Genomic DNA, 20,287 nt, shown 5'->3' on the forward strand with positions numbered 1-20,287 from the left:
GCTGCTGTGGCTTTCTATTTGGGAAAGCCATCAACACAACATTAGATTTTACTTGGCTTGTGGCACCTGCAATGAAGCATTACAACCCCAGATATTCATATTATATTATTGGGGCAGTTATTTATTCTTTTTTATTGAAAGATTTAAGGTTGCACCCAATGCGTGGGGTAAAGGGCGCTTGTGGGGTTGTTGCATGCCATAGTATTTCAGGTCTGGGGGGGCTAAAACATAAAAAAAACTGACAGCAGATAGAACCACTGGGTGCCAGTTGCTGAGGGAGGATTGCCAACAGTCATATTACATATTCATGATCTGTGAGGTGATAGATGTTGATACATCCTCATCATGCCCAATTTGAAACATAAATTCATAACCTGGAACATCCAGAGCATGGGAGCATCAGCTAAACGACAAAAAGTACTGTCTTATTTAAGGAGGAAGGGGTACCGCATAGCTTTTCTTCAGGAAACGTATTTGACCCAAGCAGAATCAACAAATGTACAAAGTAGATGGAGAGTGAATTTAGTAGCCACTAACCTCCACCTCGTATGCCCGCAGAGTGCTCATCAGGGTGGGAGCAAGGGTATTACTAGAAATAGAAAAGGAATTAATAAACAAAGAAGAGATTTATGTGATCATCTGGGGATTGCTTGGTGGTATTGCTTTAACACTGGTATGTGTTTACGTCTCTAATGTTTTGCCGGCTGTTCAGCTGCATGCTGGTATGAACCACATAACACGAAAAACTTTTATAAGCAGAACATCCTGACTGACAAGGATATTCTTGTTATTCCCCAATACATGCATAGCATACTTGCACAGACCTGATTCCTCATTGTGCACTCAATGTTACAAGGGGTGCATTCATAAGAATATCTTTGTGAGACTTCTGATCACCATCTCTTTCTTATCACAATCAACAGGGGTAGGCTGCTGACACTGAGATTGTTGTGGAGGTTACAGGTGGCAGTTCGGCAAGACTTTGCTTTTAGTGACACAATTGGAGACCCAATAGATAATTTTGTCTAAGAACATGGAAACTCAGTGGCAGACAAGGATGTAGAATGTGAAGCATAGAAGATGGTGATCGGGGGGAATGCATAAAGACCCCCAAAGGGTTTAGGGACACAGTATTGTGAGACTTTGAAAAAGTTGAACAAAACAAGAAATGTGTAGAACAGGAGTTTGGTACAGACCAGGGCCTTTAAGGAGACTTGACAGGCCCAACTTATCAATTTGAGTGATTTGGCTGCTTTCACTATAAAGAGTAAACATAAAAATTATGCCCCATGGGAATAAAGCTGACATGCTGCTTGCTTCATGGATAGCCACAGAAATATTTTGACTAAATGTGACATCACTTAAAAACTGTCAGTGAGACATAGTAAATTTATAAACAGAGGACAATAATATATTTGCTGACTACTGTATGCTTTACACCCACCCTGCTTTCAGAGACTGCGCTGATACATGATTACCTGGAGTCAGCAGGTCTGATGTTGCCTCAGGACTGAGCAGATACTTCAGAGTTTGGCATGCTTCTGGAAAACACTGCCGTTGGCAGTGATGGTTAGAATTGCATAGTTAAAAATGGCACTGCTCTACTTTTTTTTTTATTAATTTACCAATTTTTACACCATCTTGTCTCGTTAGTGACCTGTATTCTATACTCTCAGCTCTGATATGGAAGAATAGGAAGCAAGTGGGTGGTTTGTTGTTAGCTCAGCTGCAACATATTGTGCAGTGGGCTCCCAGTGCTATCAACCTTGTGACTACGGGCCAGATGTATCAAGCCTTTTTGCATTCGCAAATGGTGCGAAGGCCCGTTTGCGAATGCAAAAATGCCTTTCAGTATTTATGAAAGGCATTCCCAAAGCAAATTTAAGGAATCGCTAAAATAGCAATTCCTTATATTTGCGAGCCCGCTTAGAGAATCGTAAATTGCGATTTCTAAACCACATGTAACAAGCAATTCCTTAATGCGAATTTGGCATTAAGGAATCGCTATTACCACCAAGTTGAACTTGGTGGTAACTATGTGCAAATTTTAAAAATGCATTTTTAAAATTGACATGTAACTCCCACATGCCCCTTTGGCATGTGTGCGCCTTACATGTCCTTAAAAAAATTATTGGGGTGCAGCAGAGGGGGCCTTAGGTACCCAGCACCCTGGGGTTTGTATTTCCCAAATTTGAGAATTCCAGTTAGGAATTCACAAATTGGGAAATGCAAAAAAATCGCAAATATGGGCCTAGGTGCGAATGGGGCTGGTATCGCAATTTACGTAATAGCATTTGCGATTTTTAAGAAATCGCTATTACCGAATCGCAAATATGATACATAGCATTATGCGAATCAGAAATAGCGATTGTTTAAAAATCGCTATTACCGAATCACAAAAGGCTTTTTTGATATATCTGGCCCTAAATTCCTTAACTGCACCTGGAGAGTTTGCAACGCACCACTCGTGCATTGCAAATATAGTCTCTGCGATCTATTTGGAACTGTATGGGGAGTAACAAACTCAAAGTGAGTGTGGCAAAAACTGACATGCCTATTGTGAACAGCCCTAATGACCTTTTTGCTGGATATATACTAGCCCTCCAAAATAGCCACTATTCCTGCTCCCTCAAAGACTCTTAAGAGCCTTGGAGGTAGACTCAACCATCAGTCGATTATTTTAATCTCAAATAGCTTCCTTCTTATCATTACGCACTTAGCATCTTGAAGTCTTAAGGAACATTCTTCCATTATGATCCTTACACTGTAAACATATTGCAGTTGGAGATTTGATTAGATCTCACCTGGCCTATGTGAATTCTTTGTAACTGGATTTTCCAAATATTTCCTGCAGAAGTTCCAGGTCATCCAAAACACATCAGCATGTTTGATTCTTGGATGCCCACTTGGCACCCATTTCAAGCCTTTGCTTCAAATGTTGTTTTTGCTTCTTATTCAACATCAGGCACAGTTTCAGATCTACTGTATCATTTTCAAGGCCTTGTATAATTATTTTCCTGGATTCATTAGCAGTCATCTTCAAAGAAGGTCTTACATAAGAACCTTAAGACCTTCCTCCTTGAACTATCTGACTATCTGGATGTGGATGGTCGATCTTTTACATATTCAACAGTGAGACTATGGAATTATTTTCCTGCTGGTTTAAAATCTGAGAGTTCTACTCAGTCTCATTCTCATCTTAAAACATGGCAATTTCATCACCTTTGATCTTTAAATGATTAATAGAGCTTTCATGTTACTCCTCTGCTCAGTCGCACACGTAGATAACAGAGAATGCTTACTCCTAAGTTACTCTCCACAGCCCTTCATTGCTGGGATAGATACTTTAGACTACAAAAAAGGAAGAAGGCCTATGCCTGTAGATGCCTATATGCTGTCCGAAAAACAGCGACACTGAAAACAGCAATATTCCTCCTGAGCATCTATGCACCAGCGAGATTGGCAGAGCTGTACCTCTCTGGGGTCCTCTGACCATTTGGGGACATTCAGATGGAGTACAGAGTTCCTTCTGGACAGTTCCTAATAACCACTAAGACACGTTAGACTAACGAGAATGATTCAGCTGTGGAGCCACTACTGATGAAGTTTTGCAAACCCTCCTGACGTGGGGTAAGGGACGTAGGGTGACATTGAAGGTATATAGTCAGCTGAGAGGCCTTTGATGGGGATGCACACACGATGGTGTGTAACATAACAGCCCAAGTGGCCAGTGTCTCTTGAAGGAGTACATTTAAATTGATACAATTTCACTGCCTCAACCACTCCTATCTCAGCCTCTTTAGATTACGCAGAATCTTTGGAATGCTATCTGGGTATTTACCAGTATGCTGTCCAACGTATTCTGGCTTTTTCTATATGGTATAGAAATGTCCTGTCTTGACTTTACACTGGAAGGGGGTAGTTGCATAGATTAGGTGCAGCTCCAAGAAATCCAAAAGGCAGTTTTCAGACCTAGCAGTGCTGTTGGTGAAATAAAGGATTGCCATGCATTGGAAGTCACATGGGGAACCGCTGTTGATGATATGGAGGACAGAAGTGGTGCGGCAGACATTGCCCCAGGTAGTCTGTATATCTATTATCCTCTAAAAACAAATAAGCTTATCTCCACGGTGACATGAGAGTACAGCCCTAAAAGAATTCACACAAAAAAAATGGGATGATGTGCTAAACCGAACTGTTACTTCTTCCAGGTCTCACTGCTGCTTCTTCTACATCCAGGTCTCAATGCTTCTTCTGTAGCATTGGGACCTGGATGTATAGCTATGGGGGATGCTGCCACTGTGTCATTGGGCGTGGCTGCTGTCTGCCTTATCCCCCTCCTGAGTTAGATCAGCAGATTGGCACTACAGTTTGGTGGTTTACCCCTACCCCAGAACTCAGGAGACAAGCATATATGGCTTCTGAAAATGTCATTAGTATTGTACTTCTCTGTCAATGTCGGACTCATGGCTGCCAAGAAATATTTATGTGCTACAAAATATATTGGTATTTTAAATGTGTGGTAAATACATGTTTTTGATTATTTTGTATGCAGTAGCAATATGTTTCATAAAATATTAAATTGTCCGCTTTTACTTAGATGCACTATGCTTTTTGCTTATAATTGCATACTTTTCTTCATGCAGCAATTAAAAACTAATAAATGACAGTGAAGATATTGTGTTGGATGTTATCTCAACATTGTTCTTCTAAACATTGTTCTTCTTTGTACATTTTTTTATTAAAAATAAAATCCTTTTAAGAAATAAGGGCAAAAAGTAATTCACTTTCTTTTTGTCATATAGTCAGAAATGTAGATTTCTGTGGCCCGCCAGTATCAAGCAGCCAGTGCATTGATTTGACAGAGGATGAGGACATGGTCTGTGACCCACCGAAAGCCAAAACTTCCACTCCAAAGGAGGACACGCAGGGAAGTCCTGCACCCGAAAACAGTTAGTCTCCTAATCTTTATTAAAATTGCAGGAATGGAATGTTAAGAGGGAAGCTTGATTGTTTGTATCCCACACCATTGTGTCTTTTCCTAGGAAAGATGGTCCTTGTGATTGTTTCTGTGATTTGTATTATTTTATTTATTGTTGTTGTTCACTCTCATTTATTAATAGACTGCTGTCCTGTGGCTAGATTCCAAGATCTGGCCACATCATGCTCTATTAAAGGGACTGATGAAAAGTAACCAATTCAGGTTCATTTGATCGATGTTCTAGAACTACAGTTTATCACATTATTTCTCTGCCATTTGGATCTTTTATAGATTCACATGCTTAAATTATTCCTTGCTGTTATGCTGGAAATTCCTGCTAGTCAGCCTTTAAACAGTACTGTTCCTATGCGCTAATTTAAATTCTCTTAAACCATTCAATATGTGGAGCCTTTGGACCTCATTATGTGGCCCAAACCTGGTCCAATAAGTTGAGAGGATTTTGAACTCCACTCACCTTAGGGTCCTTAATAGATCATATTTTCTTCCATACTTCAAGTGTAAGGAGGGGCTCCTCAGAGTCCTGCTTTTTTCTTTAGCTTGATTAATTTTTAGATTTGCCTACAGACAGCTTTTATCTGTCTTGTTTGCGAAGGATCTATAATGGACCATACCAAAAACCTACTGTGGGCCTAGCGCCAGCCCATAACTTACCCATTACTTGGCTTTCTATTTGCTTTCTTCTGATTTGAAGGCTTTTCTTCCTTTTCTTGTGTTTGTCCCTCCCTGAAGCACAACCTTTTAACCATGCTTTTGATTGGATAACTTGTATTCTTCCACCACTCACATCCAGGCAACTACTTTTTTATTTTGCCTTTAGCACTTAATAAGAGGGTGTGTGTTTTCTTCCGCTTTCCTTCATTTATTGCTTCGCCCCTTCAAATAGTCACACCCCCACCCCACCCGTGTGCTCAGTGTTGCTCCCTCCTTCGTGCACCCCTAGCTTGTCTGTCATTTCCCCCACCTGGACTTTTTGTATTTGCTTCTTTACCATGCTTCTCTGACCGTAAGCTTCTCTATTGCTCCTCAGCCCACATTCTTTACTTACATCCCTGCATTGTCTTCTTCCCCACCAGCTCCTAGGTTACTGTCCCATCCTGACTCTTTCACTCTTTTCTTTTTGTGTTAAGTTTTTTGAGGGACCCATGACTGTCGTTTGCTACCAGGCTGTTCGTGTTCTTAAAAAAAAAAAAAACATATATGTTTTTATTTACACCTACAAGTGTTGTCCACCATCTTGGAGCACTAAATAAAAAAATGAATGAAATGTGCCTGCATCATTACCCATGCATGCACATATGGATTGATTAGGTCGCCAGCATCACTTTTTCTCAGTGTGTAAGAGCATCTGCAAAAACAATTAGAAGGCCAATAGGTCAAAAAGAAAAGACCAATTGCCCACACTAACACTTTTTTTTACTTTTGTCTGTACTGGGTATTTACCCATCTTTCTTTCAGAATGTAAGGCTTCTTGGTATTATCAATGAGGTCTTTATAAGAAAAGATCTTTTCACCAAATTGTTCATCTACTAAACACAGTTTGTTAAAACCAATAGCTGCAAAGACCCCATTGTCAGTAACTACAATGTTGACAATCTTTGTTGATGACGATAAAATTAGTGATTACTGGGTGAGCCTAGCATAGCCACTTTTCCAGCATATCCACTGATCTGTCAGGTAAAAAAAAAACCTTTCTGCGACAGCAAAGACAAAGAATGGACGGGAGGCTCGAGTCTGTCCACGACCGTGGAAATGATGATTGAGACCAAGACCCAGCTAGCACATAAGACACGTAGCTAGCTCCAGATAATAGCCAAATCCTCCTCTACATAAAAAATTCAGAAAGGTCCGAAAGACCATTTCTTTACTGGGTCATCTATGGTAAGGGGGCCTTGGGTGTTTGAAGAACCTGGATACAGGATCCACCAAAGTGACTAAATAATACAAGCTCATGCTTCATTGATGCCTCAGTGGACATAGCACCATAGATTTGCCTGATGCACATATATGGGTGAATAAGTAATACATCCATTCACCTAGGGGTACGGTTAAGCATATGAGGTAAACCTTTTGATTGACAAGGCCTGTTTCCATGTCAATAAAATACTGTAGTGTATACAAGTTTGGACCCCTGCAAACACTTCAGCTGTATTTTGCAGAAGAAGTCACCCTTGTGGACAAAAAATATCATATTTTCATTCTTGTGTGTAGAGTTGGTACTACTCTTTGTATTATAAAACTCAAAAATCAGAGGGTGTTCAAACACAAAATAAATTACAAAGAGCCTTCTCCGATAAAGGCCAGAACAGCCTGACTCCCCCAGCCAGATGTCTCCTACACAGGCAGTACTGGAAGGAGGCATGATTCTGGGATTTCTGTAAGCATGGCTCAGTATTACATCCAATTGTTGGGTTCTGAACATCGTAAGGTACGGACATTCCAAAATTCTTACAAAACCTACCAATCGGTCACCTGAAGAAAAAGCATTTGTGAGTCCACCGATCTGGAAGACACTTTTTCATATTCCCATCCTTCCTTATCACAAGAAGCTCTGAAAATTTGTGGCTGATAAACAACTCTGCCAAATCAAACCACTACTGTTCAGACTCAAATTTCCACTATATGCTTGATCCCCTTGGCCTCTCACCATCACAAAACATGCAGTAAGCATTTATTGTTATCTATATGGCTGGTTGAAAAAATACTTTTTTCTGCTAATGTATACTTCTCAACATTTTGATTAGATTCCCCAAGCAGTACCCAACCCGGAGGTGGGTTGAATGGCTAGTTAAACTAAGAAATCCAGGAGGACAAAGCATGCAAAATGACCATCACTCCACACCTTCGAATCCAAACAGTAATGCTTTGTGAAGGTGTAATGAGAAGCCCAAGCTGCCGCTTTGCTGATCTCTGTGTTGTGAATCTCCACTGCAAAGGCTGAAGTAGATGATTTTGCTCTGGTGAAGTGAGTTCTGATGCCCTCTAGTGATTCTTTGTGAGTCACGGCATAGTATATCCTAGTGCATAAGATAATCCACCTTGATAACATCCTCTTATGGATAGCTTTGCCCTTCACCTTTCCAGTGTAGCCTGTGAAAAGCTGGTTATCAATCTGGAAGTCTGTGGCACGGTCAATATAAAAGCTGACTCTTGGGATCCAGCTTATGAAGCCTTTCGTCTTTAGTGGGATGACAGAGAGGAAAAGGACAAAATAATGTGGGTTAGGTAAAAGACTGTTCTCTATAAGGCACTGTGATCACTTTAGGCAGGAAGGCAGTCCTTGTTCTAGAACCAACTTGGAGAAACTGCAGTGAAGGGAGCTATACCTTCAGTGAAGGTCAAACTGGAAACACGTTTAAAAAGTAGGAACAAGATTAAGATCCCATTTTGGCTTTTATGAAAGGGGTAGGTGAGTAGGGGTGGTGAGATCATTCAGAACCCTCATATACTTTTTCAGCATTTCACGCAAAACTCAGAATGTTCCTGTGTCAACTGGGGAAACCAAGCTTACCACAGTCGAACCTCTGCTACAGTTCTGTTTGGAGGGTGTATGGAGAGCCTGACACTGCTCAGTTAATTGGTCTTCTGGGCCGGTCAAACCCACAACTCAAAACATAGGAAAAGTCTATTCACTCCAAAAATCTGCCTAGGATTAAATCTCAGGGGCACCAAGTCAGGCAGCAATGGAGACCAAATGAGAGAAGCTCTAAGTGTTTGCCTCCATTTTCAATCAAGTGAGAAAAGTATTGAAACACTATAGCAAATCCCTCACACTGGCCTGAGCACTGGGGAATAAACAGAATCTACTGTACAACCTCAGACTGGCCAACTTTAACAGCAGCAGTATGTGAAATGGATGGCTTTGGAAGAATTGGTGGCCTTTAACGATGAGATGGTAGAGAATGTATTGAGGATTGAGGCTAGAGTCTCTTCACAACGGGGATGTTCCATTTGAGGATTTAGGGACTCCCAGATACTGTTCAGACAGATGATGAAAAGTGTCTATATTTAGAATATATGATACCAGTTAGGATTCTCAACACAAGTGTTGGCCGTCTTGGACTCACTGGAGTTGAGAGACACATCGGTTCAGATTGGGATCAAGAAAAAAGAGATCTACATTGGTGATCACCGTTCAACATATTTCCTGACCTCTTCCTCAAGACTGTGAAGAGGAAAAAAGTGTTACTAAGAATCAAGAAGGAGATGGCTGAGAAACAAGTAAAGTTGACTTTACATTAAATCTTAGTGTAGATTTTGAGGATTAACAGTACTCTTTTACTTGGACTGAGGCTGCAGAATAATTCCTGACTGATATTTCTGGGGATAGTAAGCACAATGAGCGCTTCTCGCCTAAGTGAAGTGTGAGGTACCTGATTGTAGTATTGGATGTGTCCACGTGTTCCAGAGCCCAGTGTGCCACAAGGAGGCAAATGGGAGGGGTGGGTGTGCGTGTGTCCCCAATTACTCATTTGATTTTTGCCTAGTGCCTCTTCTTTCATTTTGCCCCTTTATTTTATCCTGGAGGGTATTTGGTAGTTTAAAGTTATTTTTGAAAGTGGGAGTAGTTTCCGTAATACTTGTCAAATATGTTACTTATTCTTGTAGGGTGTTGTACTGCTTGATTGTGTTTGCTTTTTTCATTTATGAGCTCCTTGAGGAGAATTTGTTTATTAAAAAGACGTTCTAAAACAAAACAAAAACTCAAAAACACCATGGCTAGAGTATTGCTGTGTAACCGTAACAAATTCCTCAGCATTCTGGTATAAGTGAGCAAAATATATCTGTCTTGTCTGGTGTGTGTGTATGTATGTAAAGCAGTGCTTAAATTATAGCCTAGTAAGGTGAATAAACTCACCATATTATGCAACAACTATAATTAAGATAGGCACATCTTCCTTGTATTTGGTCATTTAAGGATTCAGGGTTACAAAGTCAAATAGCACTCCTCACCCCCCTCAGCTTGGACCTCCCATTTAATCTTACTTTAATGTGTAAATATCTCATTAACTTCTTCTGCATTTGAGTAAGATGAGCATCTTACTTGATTGTCCTTGGGGTGGTTGAATACTAGGTTATGGCTTGTCACAGTTTGTACTGTATTTATGACTATTTTTTAAGCTCATGTGACAAAGGGAGTCTGCTCATCATAATATTTCATTTTTGGATGGATAATGGTATAACCACGGTGACATGGAACATAGGCTATATTTAACTTGTTATATCTAGCACATTACATTTATTAAGAGTTATACTGTTCTTTGGCAACATCTTGCAAAAGACTGTGCTGAAGGGTGAAATTTGACCTTGCAAACTCCCTACATAACAGAGAAACATGAAGGAAAAAAGGGTTGTGTGAGGTTAAAAGTGCACAAGATTTAAAAACATGCACCGCTCCATTAAAGAGCCAGCAGGATTATCTCCCAGTATGCACTGTATGGGAATCTGCCTGACATCCTCAGTTTTTGTTTTTTTTCATTTAGTGCTGAGTGAATCCCGGAACACTCAAGGGCCTCTTTACCCTATGTTTTAGTTGAGTTTCTGCCCAAGATTGAGTTTAACCCATTAACTGATCAGCCCTCCCAAGTTGCACCTCCCTGCCCAAGATAGGCCCTCTCTTGGCTATTTGGGGTAGTTCGCGCTTAGGGCTTCTTAACACTTTTTTCACACTAAATATCAACAGCAAATGTGTGTCGTTTTTTTGAACATATTTGGGGATTCTAAAGATACCAGACATAGTGGATTCCCCTAGAGCGAACTGAGAAAATAGTCAAAATATGGCTAAATTTTGAGTTTTGTGGGGAAAAGTGTCTATTTTTTTTTCTTGAAAATTGCATCTACACACGGTTTGCTGTGCTAAAGCCACCTCTTCCCAGCTTTCAGGAACATGCAGAGCAAAAAATATTTTTTTCACATTTTTCAAAGAGATCGGACATTTATTCCTACCTTGTGTGCTCTCACCCTACTTCCAGTTTGTGGTGGAACCCAGTGTGAAATCCATGGGTGATCCAGGAAGGCTATAGATTTCTAAAAAAAAAAGTAGACAACATTCTGAATTCAGCAAGGAGTCTTATGTGTGTGGCTCCTATGGTTTTCCGAAAAAACTAAGTGTTGAATATGAGTAGGGAGAAACAGCCATTTGTGCCATTTTCATCTGTAACTTTTTGTCACAATGGCCATTTTATGGTTCAAATTTCTTTATTGAGTTTCAACAGAGGAGAAGAAACAAAGGGAGACGCAGCACCCTCCAAACATAGAAAAGAAAGACAAACAGTCTATCGACCAACACCTTACCCCTTCCCTCCCCGTCCCACCCCCCCCAGGTGCACATGTTATGCTTTTGCGCTTTGAGGAATGTGTACAGGGCTGTTAAGGTATTCTCCCGCCTTTGCACGTCCCTAGGGGCTGCCCTCTTTGTGGAGGCCTAGGAATTGTAAGTATCTAGGGCAGGTCAGCTCTCTGAACTCCCCAGAAAGTAGGGTCAGAAAGAGGCGCCATAGCTCTGTGTAGGATCGCCCCTGTGCTGTAAGGTTCAGTGTAAGCTTTTCCATCCCCAAGATCTGCCATAACCAATGTAACCATCCCAATTGTGTAGGGACCTGTGGGAAACCCCAGTATGTCAAAATATTCTGTAGGGGTGCGCCTAGGGCTAGGATAATCTGGCACCCCCTTAAGTACTTAAGTGGGAACGTCAAAGGTTTTGGGAGGCCCAGTACGATGTAGGCCAGGAACCTCAAGAGTTGGGTGTTCATATGGCGCACAATTTCATCCACAAAACCCTCCCAGTAGGAGGCCAGCCTTGGGCAATCCCATAGAAGATGGGTCAACATGCCTGAGTCACCGCATCCCCTCCAGCACAGAGGTGAACACGAGGGGTCGCTCTTGTGGAGCTGGGCCAGAGTGAGGTACAAGTATGTGGCTATCTTCATTGTAGTCTCCATACTGGCTGCACTGTGTGCTGTGGACTATAGTAGATCGCCTCCCACTCCATGGGTGTTGATGGCCTCCCAAGTTCTGCCTCCCATCTCGCCTGGCTTGGGGTTCTAGATTGCAGGGCCGCTTTCTGCAGCATGTCATAGAGGTCTAAGATTATATGCTTATCTGTCGTCTTCGTCAGTAGCCATTTCTCATACTGCGTGAGGGGTTGGCATACCCCTTCCCAGATCGACGGGTTCATCACCCAGTGGCGAATCTGGAGGTTCCACATTCGCTTAGTCTCTGGTAGGGAGTGGGTGTTCTTTAAGCTTCTTCGTCGAACAAGTGTCCAATCTAACAACATGTTGAGGAGTTCCAAGATCGGAATGATCCTTGGTTCAAACCCGGCGTGAAGCCCGGGTTCCCTACAATGGGCGTCAGAGGGGCTGGGATAGTTGTCAGTCCCCTAGTGCGTGCTGCTTGGTCCCATGCCTTCATAATTGCTCTGGTGACTGGGGAAGAGTATAGACCCTGTGGTCGATGGCAGCGCGGGAGAAAGGGGATCTTCCAGAGGGAGGTCCCAGCAATTGCACGGGCCAGGAGTAGCCACCATCTATCAGACTCCCAGCGGGACCACTCGACCATGTACCAAAGATGGGCCGCCCTGTAATATTGCTGAAGGCCTGGGATTCACATGCCTCCCCTTATCGGGGGTTGGTATGGTAGGCGTCTGGCCATTCTAGATTTCCCACCAGCCTATGTGAAATGATTAACTTTGCGTTGTAACGCCTGAAGGGAGCTGAGCGGGGGCTCTGACGGAATCGCCTGGAAAAGAAATAAGACCCTGGATAGGACTGACATTTTTATGGCTGCTATTCTCCCTAGCCATGAAATAGGATGGATTCTCCATTGGATCAGGTCATTTGACACTCTGGAGAAGACACTGATATTTCAGCTTTGAAGACTTTGTGACTGTCCTAGCTATCTGTATGCCCAAATATGGGATGGAGTGCGGCTGCCAGTGAAACGGGCCTCCATGTATAGAGTGAACAGTGGGGGGAAATCGGGCCCCCTGTCGGGTCCCGCGACCGACCGGGAACGAGGCAGATGTCACCCCATTGACTCTGACTGAGGCCTTCGGGTGGCTGAATGTACTCGCTATCCAAGCTCAGAACCGGAGCTCTAAGCCAAAATGCTCCCGGGTTGCCAGGAGGTGTGGCAAGAGGACACAGTCGAATGCCTATTCAGCGTCTGTGCTGAACAGCATCAGTTCTCACCCAGAGCGTTGAGCTATATTTAAAATGTGCATGATCCGCTTGGTGTTGTCCCCGCACTGCCTGTGCGGGATGAAGCCTACCTGGTCCGGATCCACCAGTCCAGGCATCAGTGGGTTCGGGCGGAAAGCCAGGATGCCCAAAAGAAGTTTGATGTCCACGTTAAGTAAGATTAACAATGTGTGGGATCCTTCCCAGCCTTTGGGATGACCACGGTGGATTAATCTAACATGGATGGCAATATCTTGCCCGGGCCTGAAATGGCGTTGAAAAGGCGATTCAGTATCGGGGCAAGACCATTGCAGAAAGTTTTGTAGAACAGGCCTAGGAAGCCTTCTGTTCCCAGGGATTTCAAGGCTTCCAACCTAGCTATTGCAGAGAGGACCTCTTCTATTTGGATGGGGCCTTGAGTGGGGCCGCCTCTGCCACCGAAAGTTGAGTTGTATGGGCTTGGCTAAGATACTGATAGGTGTCCAAGTTAGATCGTTGGGGGAGTACAGGTCCCAATAGAAGTCTTGGAAGGCCGCTGCTATCTGTGTGTCGCTAACCACCTCAGACCCATTCTGGGCCTTAATTGTCTCCACCATCATGGATTGCCTCTGGGCTCGAAGTCTATTGGCTAAGAGGCGTCCACACTTGTTCCCCCCCCCACGTTAAAAGAATGGCACAGCCAAAGTGCTGCATATTCCACCCTGTCAATGTCTAAACTCACAAGCTGTGCCCTGGCTGCACTGAGCTGTCTCCAGACTCTCAAGGCCCCAGTTCTCTTGTATATCCTCTGGAGTTCCGTCACCTCCAGCTGTAGTTGGGCCCACTTCTCACTGCGTATCTTATTGGCTGCTGCTGATATTGCAATAAATTTGCCTCTAATGACTGCTTTCAGCGTTTCCCACAGTAGGGAGATCGGCGTGTCCGCCATGTCATTGATGTCTAAGATGGCTGCAGATGGCTTTCTGTATCTGAGCCACCACTTCAGACCTCAGCAAGAGAGTGGTCCTAAGCCGCCAAGGTCGTTGGGCCCTTGGCTAGGAGAGGGACACACAGTGTCAGGGGAGACAGCGCCATAGTCAGAAAACGCACAAGGCTCAATGTTTTTCTCATTCAGTATCAGTTGGGTGTCCCTGGTGCCCAGGAAGAGGTCAATGCGGACAAAGGTTTTGTGTGCATGGGAGTAGAAGGTGTAGTCTCTGCTTGTAGGGTGCCTACCTCTCCATAGGTCCTTAAGGCCTAGCTTCTTCAGCCTCCCCAGTCCCACTGGCGACAGAGCTCCCACCTCACCATATCTAGAAGCTGACTTGCCCCAGTCATTGTTAATGACAATATTAAAGTCGCCCCCTATGAGCATCTGTCTGTCCTGCGTAGTCATGACCTCGGTCAGCGCTCGGTGTAGGAACCCCTCCTGCTTCTCATTGGGCATATAAATGGATGCCACGACTACCCGGAAGTCCCCTAGGTGTATCCTGAATGCCAGCAGCCATCCATGTATGTCTGCAATTTTGTCTCCCAGCCTCCCACGGAAGGAATGCAAGACGAGGAGTGCCATCCCTGCCACCTTGGTCTCCTGTGAAATGTGCTGTATTGGGAAGGCTCCCGATCGTAGCCTGTGGGAAGTAAATGCGTCTCCTGTAAGGGACACAGGTCAGCCCACATGTTTTACAGGTAGGAGAGGACCGCCCTACGCTTGGTTGGGTTGTTCATCCCTTTAACATTAAGGGGGTCATTAAGACCCTGGCGGCCGGCGGTAAGTTGGCGGTAACACCGCCAACAGGCTGGCTGTGTTCCGCCGGCAATTATGACCGTGGCGCAAAAGCCACGGCCATACCGCCGGCCCCTCCACTTTACTGCCAGGTTTCCGCCTGGGGATTATGAGTCCCCGACCGCCAGCCTGTCCGTGGCGGTAAACACCGCCATGGAACGGCTGGCGGTAAGGGGACTTGGGGTGCCCCTGGGGGTCCCTGCACTGCCCATGCACTTGGCATGGGCAGTGCAGGGGCCCCCAGACATAGCCCCATCGCGCAGAAATGTGCGACGGGTGCTACTGCATCCGCTGCACATCAGCATTGCCGCCGGCTCTATTACGAGCCGGCAGCAATGTTGATGTGACATTTCCGCTAGGCCAGCGGACGGTAACACTGTTACCGTCGGCTGGCCCAGCGGAAATGTCATAATAGGGAGCCAGGAATACTGCCGGCAGTGGCGGTATTCTGTCTCCCGCGGCCTCTGCGGTCTTCTTGCAAGACCGTCGAGGTCGTAATAACCCCCTAAGTGTAGCTACTTTAAAGCTGATTTGGATTGGGCAGGGGCAATGTCATGGGCCAGTGGGCACCCACCCGTACTTTGCCTCCCTCACCCCGGTGTGGCAAATGCTATTGGAGACTGTGTTCCTTCCAATTAGATATGCATGCCTTTGTGCAAGCGTTGTACAACCTTCCCCAGTAATAAACAACATAAACAACAGCTACATTCATAACAACCCCGCTAGGGGAGCCTGATCCTCCGGCGTAGTCCAAAAGGATGGTCCGAGATCTAGGAGTATGGCGCCCCAAGTGCCTGTCCTCCATTGGGTGCCTCCCCGCCCTCCCCCTATCCCTCCATCCCGGCCCTTATAGAATCGGTGCCATCGAGGTCCCATGCTCTCACTCCCTGTCGGATTTCACCTAGTCACCCGTGAGAGATTCCAGGGCCGCTCTTCGCTCAGATGCCATTGTCTTCGGGTCCGGTTTAGTGCTCTTCGACGGGATAGACTGCCAGTGCGGGCGCCTTTGGTCAGGTCTCGGTGATTGCTGCCAGGTCCTGATAGAGGAGCAGTGAGTGGCCGCGGAACTTCAGCGGGTATTCCTCTCTAGCCAGCTGGAGTATGTGCTCCTTCAGGGGGAAATCGTGGATACAGACCAAGATGTCTATGGGGGTACATGGGACGGTCTCGGGGACCCACCCTGTCAACTCTGTCCATTCGTATCTCCCTGCCTAGGTCCTCCCCTAATATCTGTTGGAAACGGGATCCGACGTATTGGGCAATGTCATCCTCCTCTTTCCCCTTTTGGGCTCCTCGGATATTATTCCCCCTTGAGCAGTTCTCCAGGTCCTCTGTGTCTGGTTGTAGCACAATTGGTTGATCTTGTAGCCGGATTACTTCTTGCTGGAGTTGCACTATCTCCTTGTCTCAGCTGTTCTTGTGCTCTTCCATGGGTGGCCACTCTCTTGCCAACCTCCAATAGCTCGTGTCTCACCTCCTTCAGGTCCCTCAACAGTTCCCTCTTTACCACCTGTAGGTCCTCTCTCAGCAATTTCAATAGCCCTTCAAGGAAGGACAGCATGATTGGGCCCTCTCCCTCCTAATTACGCTCAAGTAGTTCCATAGCGGGGTGACCGCCTCCGCTTTACCTGTAATGGGCTTTATCAGCCTATCTTTCACCGATCTGTCCTTCTTGGAACGTGCTCAGGCCTTCTCTCCCTGCTCCCTCCGGCCGGTACCATCAGGACCCCTCCCCCTGTGGTCTCCTCTCTGAGGCCGCACAATTCCCTTAAGGGTGACGAACCGCAGTCCAGGTGGTGCGCTCCACACATGCTCTCAGCCTTGATGAGCCGCCTCGTACGATCGCTTGATGGGACCCAGGCCAGTGTCCTGATCGTTCTAAGGCAGCGCGTTCCTCATGTGGGGGGTGCTCTGTGGGGCGGGTGATCTATAAGGTCTGGGGGATGCCAGAGCTCATCTCTTCCACCTCCTCCAACGGGGCCGCAGCCAAGGAACAGGCCCCTACGAGCCAGTGTAAAGGCTCCCCCGCAGTCCAGTACCTTGATTTGTCCCAATGCAGGAGGGCCCCGGGCAGCACTCCTCCGTCTTCTGCGGTGCTGATCTCTCCTTCGCCACAGTGCTCCCGGCCAGGCCGGGCGTCGGGCTCTCCACTGCCAAGTCACACCGCCTATGCCTCTCCTAGAGGGTCCACAGCCAAGAAGCAGGCCTCTTCCAGTACACTATGCCTGGCCAGCATGGGTTTCCCCTATCGCTCGCGATGTCAGGACCCCAGGAGGAGCCACCTGGACTCAGCCGGCTCCTCTCAGGTCGCTGCTGGCTCCCCGCCAGCACCGAGCTGGTTTTCTCCCAGGGGGGTTGGGGGGGCAGTCAAAGGGACCCACTGCACTGCGCTGCTCCTTCGCTCCTGCAGTCCTGTCGTAGGTCCCTTCGTCTCAGCTCACTCACTTGACCAGCGTTAAGGCTCCCCACAGTCCAGTTCCTTGTGTTGTCTCAGGCAAGGGGGCGCCGGGCAGCACGTCTCCGTCTTCTGCGGCGCTATTCGCATCTTCTCCAGCGTGCTTGATGACCCTGGAGGGCCCAGGTTTCTCCTTGGACTGGGTGCCATGCTCTCCAAAGCTTGGGACCAGCTGCCCCCTGCTCGGGCCCTCCATCGATTCCCCCACTAGGGGACCCCTAGTCAGCTCACCGGGTCCTGGGGCTCCCCTCTGCTCCTGTCGCCAGCCTTCAGTTCGGCTCTAATGGGCGCAGCCATCTTAGGAGCCGCGTGGTCTTTGGCCGTCGGACCCTCGTCCGCTCGCTGCTGGGTGCCTGCAGCTGCCCCAATATGGCCCCTGCACTTCCCCATCACATTGGGGAGGGCGTGCTCTGGTTGCCCCGGGGGGTGGGGGGGAGGCGATGACGGGGGATGTCCGCAGCGAGAAGGGAGGCACGAAAGTCAGCTTCATTAGTCCGCCACCTTGGGCACAATGGCCAATGTATAATAGCAGTATACCATTACGTCAGCTAGACACTTCTGATTGTGGAATTATAGAGGGTTTGTATGTTCTCCAAGAACCCAGGCTACCCAGAGCCAGCAACTGAGCAGCAATGTACAATGATTTTTCATTGTGTACCGAGCATAGACAATTCATATTGTGAAATATGCAAAGTGGAGAATAGGTATGAAGGAAACCTCTGTATTTCTGAACTGGCCCAAGATATGCAGTTTAGGATCAGTAGTTATTTATACATCTCTGAATTTGTGGCTACCCTTACTAGCATATTATTTAGGGTGTATTATTCAAAATGTCTTCTTTCTTTTCACACTGGCTTACATTTGGAAACAGCAAATGCACTGAAATCCAATTGGTAATAACACATTTCTACTATTCTATATTCCCACGTGTCCTCCGATAAAAATGGTACCTCACTTGTGTGGGTAGGCCTACGGCCGTCGACAGGAAACTGACCAAAACACAACATGAACTAATCAAATTTTCCACTGAAAATGGACTGTTTTTCCCCATTGTGGGTAGTTGTGGATTTTGGACCTTAGCTTGGCGGTCATCGAGGGAATCCTAGACAACCTGTACATTTTTTAAAACTAGACACCTAGGGTTATCCAGGGTGGAGTGACTTGCGTGACTCAAACCAGTTTTTTTTTGTTTACCCAAAATCCCTTGCTAACCTCAAACTTTTACTAAAATAGCACATTACCCTCATATTTATGTGATGATAAAAGGTCTGGAAACTATGGGAGCCACAAACTCTCTTCCACTCAGCATTACACCAAGATTCCTAATGAAAATGGTACCTCACTAGTGTAGGTTACTAGGTGTAGTCCTAGTACCCGAGACAGGAAACGACTCAAACCACAGCATGGATACATCAAATTTTTCAACTCAAAACTGACTTTTTTTTTCCAAAGTGAGTAGCTGAGATTTCGGGCCGTTGCTCAGGCGCCACCAAGGGAAATATACCAAACTTGAACATTTTTTTAAACTGAACACGTAGGGGAATCCAGTGTGGTGTGACTTGTGTGGCTTTCACTAGGCTTTTTCTACCCATTTCTGTGATGGGAAAATTTGGAATCTGCAGGGAACCACAGACTTCCTCCTACCCAACATTCCCTTAAGTCTTCTGATAAAAATGGTACCCTACTTGTGTGGGTAGGCCTAGTGCTCGCGATAGGAAATGGCCCTAAACTCAACATAGATGTATTGCATTTTTCCACTCAAAACTCACCCCTTTTTGGAAAGTAGGTAGCTGTGGATTTTAGGTCCTAGCTCAGCTAGCACATAAGGAAACTTAGCAAACCTGCACATTTTTTATAACTAGACACCTGGGGTAATCCAGGGAGGAGCGACTTGCGTCTCTTTTTACCAAGTCATTCTACCCAGAAGCCTTTGCAAACCTCAAAATTCTACTAAAAACACACACTTCCCATGCATTTATATGTGGAAAACGTCTGGAATCTGCAGGGAGCCACACATTTTCTACCACCATGAGTTTCCACACATCTCCCGAAAAGAGCAGTACCCCACTTGTGTGGGTGGACCAAAAGGCCCTAATACTCTACATTGAGAGATGAGCAATAGGAGTAGCTGCTGTATTTGGGGCCTTGCTTTAGAGCCACTCATGCAAACACACAAACCATTGACATTTTTTTTTAAAACTACACAACCAGGGTAGTCCAGGGTGGTGTACCTTGCTTGGATCTCAGGAAGTTTTCTTGCCCGCATTGCACTGCAAATCTCAAATGTTACCTGAAACAACTCATTTTCCTTACATTTCTGTAGTGGAAACTTCTGGAATCTGCAGGAATGTAAAAAATTCTTACCACCCAGCTTTACCCCACTAGTGCCGATAAAAATGCTGGACCACTTGTTTGGCTGGGCCTAGTGCTCGCTACAGAAACAGATCAAACCAAGGTTTGACCCCCATGGCCTGCAATAACGTTGATGGTGTGACACAGTGAAAAGGTGTGCTTTTCCAGAGAAATCCATTTACCTATGGGACCGTCTAAGGAACCAAGCAGCCCATTTTGTATTGTTGGCTTTGTCTAGAGTACCATGTTATGGTTCGCCAGGAAATACCATATATGAACAGACAGGATTACAGCTTACTTTTGTTCTATATAAAATCATATATAACCTTTGAATCTGTTAATTGTCTTGTTCTGTGTTGTATACATATGTTTGTTCGCTGGACTGCATCGTCTGCATACTGAAATGTATATTGTCCAAATACTAAAAATGTGAAAATCATCATCATGGAAGAAATTGTGTCCTGTAACCTTTTTCTATAACTCTGTATATGACATGAGTTACTAATTAGGTATTAAGTTTGCACATTTTCAAAGGA

At 45.4% G+C, this 20,287-nt stretch overlaps 1 protein-coding gene across 13 annotated transcripts in view; it reads left to right on the forward strand.

Annotated features, from left to right (window-relative positions):
* LOC138261643 (uncharacterized) overlaps positions 1 to 20,287 on the forward strand; it is a 1,036,964-nt gene that overhangs the window by 967,922 nt on the left and 48,755 nt on the right. For all 13 annotated transcript variants that reach the window (XM_069210793.1, XM_069210797.1, XM_069210802.1 and 10 more), the window contains one exon: positions 4,806 to 4,952. In XM_069210793.1, the coding sequence (XP_069066894.1) occupies positions 4,806 to 4,952 (147 nt within the window). The remainder of the gene's footprint in view (positions 1 to 4,805; positions 4,953 to 20,287) is intronic.

Source organism: Pleurodeles waltl, chromosome 10 (genome assembly GCF_031143425.1).
Source record: "Pleurodeles waltl isolate 20211129_DDA chromosome 10, aPleWal1.hap1.20221129, whole genome shotgun sequence".
NCBI classification, from domain to species: Eukaryota; Metazoa; Chordata; class Amphibia; order Caudata; family Salamandridae; genus Pleurodeles; species Pleurodeles waltl.